At 33.7% G+C, this 11,442-nt stretch overlaps 1 protein-coding gene across 1 annotated transcript; it reads right to left on the bottom strand.

The window, feature by feature from the left end:
• Positions 1-2,359: 2,359 nt before the first annotated feature.
• On the bottom strand, positions 2,360-3,861 carry LOC124823513 (uncharacterized). Its single transcript, XM_047295725.2, has one exon. It carries the CDS (start codon positions 3,654-3,656, stop codon positions 2,988-2,990), a length of 669 nt encoding a protein of 222 aa, XP_047151681.2. The 5' UTR covers positions 3,657-3,861; the 3' UTR covers positions 2,360-2,987.
• Between the last annotated feature and the right edge of the window lie 7,581 nt (positions 3,862-11,442).

Here is an 11,442-nt window from a genome sequence, read left to right as displayed (position 1 = left end):
TTAATTAAATTAAATATTTATTCAATATAAATTTAAAATCAAAATTTAGAAAAATATGTTAAACGGATTATTCCGTTAATATTTTTATGATTTTTTAAATTTTAATTTTTAATTTTTATTTTTTAAATATTTTTTATTTGTTCGAATTTAATATAATATATTTTAAAATATTGAAATATATTAAAACATTAAAGTATTCTAAATATTTTTTAATTTTAAAATATAAAAATTTAAAAAAACTATAGTAAAGTGATTTATTAATTCGTTAACATATTTATGAATTTCTTATTCTTTATCTAATCTTTTATTTTTTTAATTTGAATTTCTTAAAAACATTTTTTACTTATCTTAATTGAATGAAATATATTCTATAGTGTTCAAATTTAATATAAGTTAAATTATATTAAAATATTATTTTAAACTAAATATTAGAAATATCTTAAACAAATAAAAAAATCCGTTAGCAAACGGATTTCAAATCCGGTTAACATATTCTTGTAAATTTTATTTTTTTATTTGAAAATTGTAAATATTTAATTTAATTTAATATTTTTTATTCAATATTTATTAACATTTTAATGTTTTAAAATATATTTTACTAAATAAAAATAATTTTAAAATGTTTAAAAAATTAAAAGCGAAATATATAAAACAAAATAAAAAAGTGATAAATATGTTAATAGATTCAAAATTTCCACTGACATTTTTAATAAATTTTAAAATCTGTTAAGACTGATTTCAAAATCGGGTGAGAATTTGAATAGATTTCAACAAAAATAAAAATAAAAATCTATTAAGAATCTTGATGGATTTCGAAAAAAAAATAGATGCAGTGGAGAGACTAAAGGTTATAAATATATTATAAAGATTGTGAAATTTTTGAAAATACTAGAAATGCAGGGAGAAGTCATTAAAGGTAAAGGTAGAGAGAAACACTCTACATACATTTTAATTAAAGATAACAAAATGGATCAATCTCACCATTCAGCTTCATCATGTGTCTGGTTCGTGAAAATCAAGGCAGGCCGTGTCCCAAATCAACAACCAAAATACAAACATTTGGTGTCACTCCTTTACACTCTCGTGATGTTCCCACGAGCCAAAAACATACAAACATAATTTTACTAGCTTAGTTAATTAACATGGATTATTACGAGCTGATAACTTCAAAAATACGTCTTCACCTGTCTTTTCCTACATTATTATTGCACTAGTTATATAATATATAATACATTTCCCTGTAAAATAGTTATAAAATATAAATAAACTATTGAAATTTATCATCTAATAACCGCTCATTGCAAGAGAACAAAATTTATCACAACCCAATGTTTTTTCAACTGGTTAATGAAAAAAATTATCCATAATTTTAACCGTTCCCTTTCCATACGAATAATATTGAAACAAAAACTTTCAGAAACCTTACATAGATCAACAAAATAAGATCTACCTCTCCTAACAGCATACAGCATACCAAGAACATTTCAACACAACAGCCCTTCTTTTGATATACACAAATAAAAATCAATTTCTCATTGCACATAAACTCAATTATCTTAATTCTTACTTTTAAGTATAGGTATTTTCTTTCTTCAAATTCACTTTTCATTCAAGTTTAATAGCTACAGTTCCCAAATTACGTTTTCAAGTTCAAAGTCTATATAATGCACATTTAACTTCCGAGTTAGATAAAAAGTAATTGGACATTTAATGAATAGATTCCTGTGTGCATCAGTTACATATTTTTTAAGTTTTATGACTAAAAAAGTACCCCGACCCAAATTTCCTACACCTACAAGTCTCTTCCAACAGAATTTAACATTGAAAGTGATTAACCCTCTTTTACCAAACCCAACCCAAATTGTTAAATAGCTCTAATCTAAAAGTGTAAAATAATCTCTCATAATAATTGCTTAATAGTTAAATATAGCAACATTCAAAATGTACCAAAAAATCAGTATCCCCAAGCCTTGCAAAAGGTTCAAAACCCATCATATTTCATATTTCAATGAAAATAAAAGTTATATCATCATTAAGGTGATGAGATAATCCGGTAATTATGGAATTGAATAAAAACAACAATTAGAGTGGATAAGGAATAATAAATAGAAACCAGAGTTTTCAAAATGTATGGCTCACACGCTCTCTCTTTCTACCTGCAAGTTGAATCATTCATCAATGGTAATTAAAATCCCACTATTACTTCCTTCTGTTTGTCTGTTACTAACAGCAATTTTGCTAACAACGAATCGAGTTATTTCTTATTTAATCAACGTCTAAAGGTAAAACTCGGAAAGTTAAAACCATAAATCTCCTCCATAACGTGCGGAGCGAGTGGCGACCCTTTCCAAACGTCACATAAGAAAAAAAATAATATTATTGCTTAAAAATTAACAATTAACATGTTTCAATACATTAACTTCACATCTCTAAAGTGTGAAAACAAATATGGAAAAGCCAAACATGCCTTTTAAACTGAAAAAGATAAGTTCGAAGGACGAAGTTTCTAGCATAACATAAAAATTATCTATTTTCACTCTTTTATGGGGTACAAGTTTCATGCACTATGCAATGCCAAAAGAAGAGGAAGCATTTATTTGATGAGCAAACATTTCAACCTCTCTGAAGTGATAAGGCCCTACACACTACCAAGCCTGCAAATGCACCACATTGCATCATTTTCCATATTGTGTCACAAGCAACACAAATATGAAATTCCCAAAACAACCCTCTCTCCAGAAAACACTTCACATCCATCATAATAATTAAAAGCCCAATCCCTCTAGGGCAATATAGTCTATATTCTATGCCTATAGTCACCTAAAAACTAATTAATTAAATGTGAAACATAACTTTTAAGTTTCAAGGTATACCTCGTTTGCCTTATCGTATACCCCTCCACACGTGATCATTATCCCTTCCTTTTTTTATGCACAATTCTTCACTTAAGGTCGGAGGCAAACAAAAAACCGAACCGCCAACAGAAATTAGGCGCCGTCTTCACCGGCAATTTTCGCCGGCCGAGAAATTGGTCCCGCCAACGACCGGAACCCTACCGTCACCGAATCGAGCACGCACAGGTGAAAAGCAGCGTCGATTCCGTCCGTATTCGCCTTCAAACAGTCTTCGCAAATGGCGGCGGAGGCGGGAACGGTTCTCAGTGATTCTCTCCCGACGGCGACGCCGTTGATTGCGGTGCTCATATTCATCCGAAAGGAGTCTCTCTCCATCTGAAAATTCATCAATCTTTGCTCGTAGTCAGCGCGACCGAGAATCGGCGGCGCGAACGTCGTATTGAAAGGCGGATCTCCGGCGGAGGCACGGCGGAGCAGCATGACTTTCTCCGGCGGCTTCTTCTTTGCGTTCGCAGACGCCTTCTTCGCGCGCTTGGAGCGCTTGACGAAAAAGTAGTGCCCCGTAGCCTCTCGGCGCACGGCGGCGAGGTTGACCTTGGCGGTAATAGGAATTTTCCGGTCGGTGTCGACGGCGGCGAGGTATACGGAGAACTGGTGAGGGGAGATCCCGATCATCTGGCTTAGGAGCGAGAGCAGACTCTTAAAGTTGAGCGAGGGGTCCACCACGACAGTGCCAACGTTGATCTCGCGGTTACCGTCGGAGTAGACGACGGCAAGGGACGCGGCTCCTGCGTCTATCATTTTTCCGGCGAATCGTTGATGTTGAAAACGCGCGTCTGTGTTTGGAACTTTGCGTGGTAAACAGAACCCAAGGGTTTACACCACTTTATGTACAAATTGGAGAAAGGTGGTGCGGTGTGTACTGCGCAATGTGGGGTTTTAGGTGTTGTTTTGAAAATATAGAGAGGCGGTTAGGGATATTTCTGCCATTTCATTCTATTACTAGAATATTTTTATCACTCTAAATTCTAATCTCATCCCATCTTAATCGAAATTTAACTAAAATTTCATTCATTCAAATTAAATAAAAATATAATATAAAATTATAAATAATATATTATCTCATGTCTATATTATTTGTGATAAGAATTAAATTTTTAATTTAAATGTGTATATTTTTTATTAGAGTAGTTTCTATAATAACTTAAACTAAATATATGGGTGTGAAAATTGTTTAAAGTGGTATAATGCAAATTAATTTGTGTGGATTTGTATTAATTAGAGAGAATATTGAATATCTAGCAATAATGGTAATTAGGAGTGGAAAATCCAGAGAATTCTTGGGGTTGACGCGAGGATCCTATGTATGCCTAATGTTGTGACTTGGGGACCAAGTAAGGTTGAAACGGTTCGTTTCATCTGTAAACAGATAGATAGACTTTTTGAGTGTTTTGGATTTTTTTTTTTTACGTGGAAAGAAGAAGGACGTGGTCGTGTGCTGTTCAAATCTGTCGTTGATGCGAGAGCGTGTGTGATTGAGGGATAACTTTTAAAGAAATCTAAAAAGTTTTTGAAAAGTGATTTTCAAAAATTAATTAATAAAAATCAGTTCACTGTTATTTTATATTGGAATGTGGTTTTATTGATTAAATTGAATAAACAAATATATCTTGCAAAAATAAAAGGACACAACAGAATTATGTTTTCCCTTTTATATCAAACGATAATTCAACTCGCAAATCAATTATATATTCAGTTAAAATAATATAATATTTAAAGAAAATATAAATATTAGAGATAACTAATTATACCATTAATTTTTATGGAGAGTGTAACAGCCCAATTCTTAACACTGAAAACATTTATTAAAACACACAATTATGGCAAGAAATATAAGGATAAGTAAATATAATATATGTTATAAATTTTAAGGAATTGAAAATATCAAATACAAACAATATAAACCAAATAATATTAAACACTACCTAAAATAATAAATTTAATCTTGGTAACTATATTAATACATGTAACTTCTATATTATTATATAAAAAAATTCATTTTAGTATATTCAGTTTTTTATTTTTACTTTTTAAATAATATTTTATAAATTAAAATAATTAATTTATTAATTTTATCCTTTAAATAACTATTTTCTAACTTTTATATATAACTTATTAGTTTAATTTAATTATTTTTTACATTAAAAACTATTAACTGTAAATATGATTTTTATTTATTTTTACATAAAATATAAAAAAAAATGCATAGTCCATTTGCTTTTACTAATTATAACTTCAAAGTCAAAATTGACCATATGTTTTAATTTTTTTTATATTTTTTTCCTTTTTTTTATATTTTTATCCAATAATGTATTTTGAAAAATTAAATTATGTAACCCATTTTTAATAGTATACAATTTTTCCTAAGAGAGTGTATATAAAAACCTATTAGTGATTTACAAAATTTAGTAAGAAGAAAATCTAATCATTTTACTCTCGTCTTACACGGGATCAACTGAAATATCTTTATCTTTTCACACCATTAAAGTTTATTGCAAACAAAAAGAATACACAACCAGATAAATATAAAAAAAAGGATAATCTAATATATAAAAAACAATTATATATCACGTTTATAAAATTAGACACGTAACATAAATAAAATAATCAATCCTAAGTCATAAATTCTTTTCTTTAGACTTGACCATATGGATACATGTATTGATGTAGAACATCTTGGGGAACCTATCCTATGTGTGGTGAAACAACACATCCACATCAAACAACCACATACCAATGTTAATCCGTCAAACATTTATGTTTAATACATGACCATCAGACTAAGGACTTTTGTGATACTCTTCATACATAACCATCTCTCTCTACTTGAGATTGGAAGTTATTAAGAGTGTCAAATTCATCCCCATTTTAGAGCATCCTACATCAATATTACATCACTCAACTGATGGCAGAAAAGACAATGCAGAGAAACTGGTAGCAGAAATGAGATAAGTAGAGAAGATGTAACAATGATCGTGAAAAAGAAAATGTAATAGAGAAAAACTATTTTAACAAAGAGTTACAGAATGTTTATATAACAGTAAAACGGTATTAACTAACAAACTGACAAATATTAAAAACTTGAATTATAAAACTAATACACCTCCTTAATTCAAGCCTTTTGATGTCACAACTCCAATCTCCTTTCTGAGATACTCAAACCTGGCAGTATCAAGAGCTTTTGTAAACAAATCTGCCAGCTGAATATTAGTTTTACAATGCACCAGTTCAATCTTGCCTCTGTTAACCATATCACGTAAGAAGTGGTATTTAACTTCAATGTGTTTACTTCTCCCATGACTAACCGGATTCTTTGCCAAACTGATAGCTGAAGTGTTGTCCATCTTCAATTCTACAGATCTTCCTTTCTGAATTTGCAATTCCATCAGCAACTCATTCAACCACACTCCTTGACAAGCAGCAGCACAACCGACTATGTATTCTGCTTCACAACTGGATAGGGCGATGACAATTTGCTTCTTAGAACTCCATGATACGGGTGCCTTGTTCAGAAAAAATATATTCCCAGATGTACTCTTTCTTTCAACCTGATCTCCACCAAAATCAGAATCTGTATATCCAACTAAGCTCAATTCTTCCTGCTTCATACCATAAGGAAATAGTATGCCATAATCTGAAGTCTTTTTGATATATCTAAGTATGCGCTTGGCTGCTGTCATGTGACTTTTCTTTGGCTTGCACATGAACCTACTAATCAAACCAACTCCGAACATTAAATCTGGCCTGTTGTTGCATAAGAATCGAAGAGATCCAACAAGCTTGATATAGTCAGTTTCATTTATGCCTTCTTCATCGTCATCTATGTTTAGTCTCACATTTACCTCAAGTGGACTTCTGGCTTCATTACAGTAGTTCATGTTGAATTTCTCCAACAAGTCCTTCACATATTTCTTTTGATGCATTATTAAACCGGTGGATGTATGCATAAACTCCATCCCTAAGAAGTAGCTAAGCCTCCCGAGATCTGTCATCTCAAACTCAGCTTTCATCATCTGTTTGAACTCATCAATTTCCTTCAAACTTGACCTAGTCACCAACAGATCATCTACATAGAGACAGACTATCATTTTCCCTCCGCTGTCACTATCTTTCACATACAAACTATGTTCAACAGCACACTTATTGAACCCTTGACTGATAAAGAATGCATCAATTCGTTTGTTCCATGCTCTGGGAGCTTGCCTCAACCCATATAGAGCCTTATGCAGTTTATACACTAAATGCTTCTTGTCTTCTTTGCTGAATCCTGGAGGTTGCTGGACATATACCTCCTCTTCCAAAGGACCATGCAAAAAAGCATATTTTACATCAAGTGAGAATAATGTCCATTTTCTAGCACAAGCAATACTAATGACCAATCGAATCGTTTCTAACCTTGCCACAGGTGCATATACTTCTGTAAAATCTACTCCTCGTCTCTGTAGGAATCCTCTTGCCACGAGTCTGGCTTTATGCTTTGATATTATGCCATCTGGATTTAACTTTTTCTTGAAAACCCATTTCACTCCAATGCATTGTTTTCCCAGTGGCAACTTAATTAACTTCCACGTATCGTTCTTTTCAATTGATTTAATTTCTTCAATCATGGCTTCCTTCCAAATAGGTTGCGCAAGAGCCTCATCTACATCCAGCGGTTCACTTCCAGCCATCAAAGCCAAGTGAATGATATCACCCTCTTCATCTACTCCTGCATCTGAGTACATCTCGTATTCAGAAAATCTGGAAGGTCTTGCCGTTTGCCTTCTTGGTCTTCCTGAGACTTCTGCAGAACCTTCATCTTCAATACTGCTTTCAGAAATCCCTGCTGTATCAGTATCTACTCTATCCTGCTTTGGTATATGCATCATGGTTTTCGTTTTCTTCAGGCTCGACTGGTTGGAGTTCCAATCCCAGCTTTCGTCTTCAAGAAAGATTACATCCCTGCTAATTGACATCTTTCTCTTTACAGGATCAAAGAACTTGTATGCACCGGTTGAATGATACCCAACAAACACCATAGCCTCTCCTTTGTCTCCAAGCTTTGATCTCTTCTGATCTGCAATGTGACAAAACGCCAAAGATCCAAAAACTTTAAAATGTTTCACAGAGGGTATCATACCTGTCCAAATTGCATGTGGAACCTTGCCTGGCAACCTTTTCGTTGGACACCTGTTGAGCACATAGACAGCCGTTGACACAGCTTCTCCCCACAACTCACGTGGCACTGCCTTTTCTCTCAACATACACCTGGCCATATTCATTATGGTCCTGTTTCTTCTTTCTGCCAAACCATTGTGTTGAGGCGTATAAGGTGCGGTTACCTCGTGTTCTATTCCGTATCTTTGGCAAAAAATCTCAAACTCAGATGAAGTGTATTCACCCCCACCGTCCGTTCTCAGAATTTTAATTTGTCTTCCTGTCTCTCTTTCTACACTGACCTTGAATCTTCTAAACATCTCAAGAGCTTCACTTTTCAATTTGATGAGATAAACCCATATCATTCTACTATATTCGTCAATGAAAGTGATAAAATATCTATTTCCAGCCAGCGTTGGCACTTCTAGAGGTCCACATATATCTGAGTGTAAAACTTCAAGTCGTTCTTTGGATCTCATTTCCAATTGTGCTTGAAACGGTCTTCTCGTTTGCTTCCCAACAATGCATGATTCACACGATTTCTCTGGTAGAATAATACCTGGCAGTCCAAAAACCATATTTTTCTTACTTAGCTTCTGTAAATCTTGAAAGTTGAGATGCCCGAACCTCAAATGCCATTTCCAGTTCTCATCTTCCTTTACCGTAGACAAACACTGTAAGTTTTCAACCATATCCATACAGACTTGAAACGTGCGGTTCTTCGAGATTTTACTTCTCAAAATCAACTTTTTGGTTTTATCAAACACTTCCACTTGATTGTTGTTTCCCATAATCACTGTAAAGCCCTTTTCTATCAATTGACCCAAACTCAGTAAGTTGCATTTCATTTCTGGCACAAACAGAACATTTTCTATAGTCCCGTGCAATCCATCTTTTTTCCTTATAGTAACATTTCCAATTCCTTCTACTCTTAATGTGCTGTCATCTGCAAATCTTACCTTGCTTTTCTTAGATTCATCCAGATTAATCAACCACTCTCTATTACACGTCATGTGATTTGAACATCCTGAATCTAAATACCAAGACTTATTCAACGATGGTGAATCTTCTGGAAATGTTGTAACCATCAGAATTAATGGTTCTGAGTCAGATTCTTCCTTGACAAGATGAACCTCTTTATTATACTCTTTCTTGTGCTGTTTATCCTTATTCGAGTAACACTCAGAGGCATAATGTCCCATCTTATGACATGAGAAACATTCTATATTTCTCTTGTCTTTCTTCTTATAGTTCTTCTTTGAACTACTTCTTTCAGATGACTCACTTCTTTCTTCATGATCATCTGAATTGTCATTATTCTTCCATTTCTTTTGTGCAGCAGACTTGCTTTTCCAATTCTTATATTTCTTCTTTCCTTCTCCTCTGATGTGTTGGACCTTCAACGCTTGCTCATCAACTTTGATAGGATCTCTGTCCAAGAGCCTCATCTCATGAGCTTCTAAAGAACTCTGGAGTTCTTCGATCTTTAACTCTGCAAGATCTTTAGATTCTTCGATTGCAACAACAATGAAATCAAACCGTCTAGGTAATGATCTCATTATTTTCTCCATTATCATTAAATCAGTGAGCTTTTCACCACAACCTTTCATTTGATTGGTAAGACACAAAATTCTATTGAAATACTCACTGACCTTGTCATTGTCCTCCATTTGCAGCAATTCATATTGTCTTCTCAGTGTTTGCAATCTTACTTTCTTAATCTTCTCCCCTCCAGCATGACAACGAACCAAGATATTCCACGCATCCCTTGCGGTATTCGCATTTTGGATTTTTTCAAAATGTGTGTCGTCCACACATTGGTGAATTATCAGTAAAGCTTTATCATCTTTCTTTCGATGCATCTTCTTCTGATCCTCTGAACTGTGGAGATCAACCGCAGAATCCTGTCCTTCAACCACACTGATGACGTCTTGAACTCGAAACAAAACCCGCATCTGTGTACTCCACCTGCTCCAATTTTTATCTGTAAGAATGGGGAGATTTGTCATAGAAAAATCAGCCATGACCCTTCTTTCCTGCCCAAAGAACTTCTTTCTTTGATCTTTCAAACTCACGTGGTACAACCGCACTGTACCCGGATTAACCCACAATTCACCTTAGGCCCTTCCTTGACCAAAGCTCTGGATACCACTGATGGCAGAAAAGACAATGCAGAGAAACTGGTAGCAGAAATGAGATAAGCAGAGAAGATGTAACAATGATCGTGAAAAAGAAAATGTAATAGAGAAAAACTATTTTAACAAAGAGTTATAGAATGTTTATATAACAGTAAAACGGTATTAACTAACAAACTGACAAATATTAAAAACTTGAATTATAAAACTAATATCAACACCATCATAGAATCTCTCCACGAGATCCATGGAACTACCTCAAACACATATACTATATTCACCATTAATATCACACTCATAATCATCATAACCACCATATCTTATGAAAATAACTATCCTACATACTAACATTCAAGTTTCATTTCATAAAGCATCATCAATCTAATGATACCCATACATATGATACACATTAACTCACTTCAACAAGAGAAAGGAACAGAAGCACAAAAACAAACCACAGGCTTGAGAACAAGGCACACCCAACGCTAGCTTCTGGCACCTACCATCATAGTTCAAGAAGACATGCTAGCCTAGTGAATTATGGAGAAAAGGGGTTCAAGCTTGCAATGAAGAAGTGGTGCTCAATGCCCCTAAACCACTGGTCAATGCCCAGAAACCATAGAGCTCTCTAGTTTAACAACGCTTGAGACTATCGCTTAGCTCTCAGCTTTTTCTATGTCCAGCACCCAAAATGAGCGCTCAACGTTCAAGAGCCTAGTGACTCTCTCGTTTGGCAGTGCTCAACACCACACAATGTCACTCAACGCTATATCAGAAGACAACAACATCTAAATATGATCTAGATATACTCAAGACCTATCTAAATAACCAAATTGTTATTTTTGATACTAGAATTAATTCAAAAACATTTTTATGGCATAATTTGAATACCAACTTTCTTATTTGGCTAGGAACAAGGTCCACCCGACCAGACCAACAACTCAAAAACTCATATTTGAACATATTAAAAACCATATTTTTCTATAAAGGAAAAGGTCAACCAAGTCTTAAAAGACCTAATAACAAACTTTAAATATTAAGTTCATTCCTTAAACAATTCCTTTTGAATTTGACTTGTCAAAACCCCAAAATTTAAACCAAAAACTAACTATAACTCTATCATTCTACCACACTACAATTCAGCAACAATTACCAACTTATAATAACATCAATACCACCAATTCAAGCAATAAAAAACAAGTACACTGAATAAGTAACCACTACAAGATCTTTTCAATATCAGAAATCACAAATTC

The sequence above is a fragment of the Vigna umbellata genome, chromosome 8, assembly GCF_029865625.1.
Source record: "Vigna umbellata cultivar VRB3 chromosome 8, Vumbellata_1.0, whole genome shotgun sequence".
Classification (NCBI taxonomy): domain Eukaryota; kingdom Viridiplantae; phylum Streptophyta; class Magnoliopsida; order Fabales; family Fabaceae; genus Vigna; species Vigna umbellata.
The sequence above is the reverse complement of the archived record's forward strand: the minus strand, read 5'-3'. Positions and strand labels throughout refer to the sequence as shown.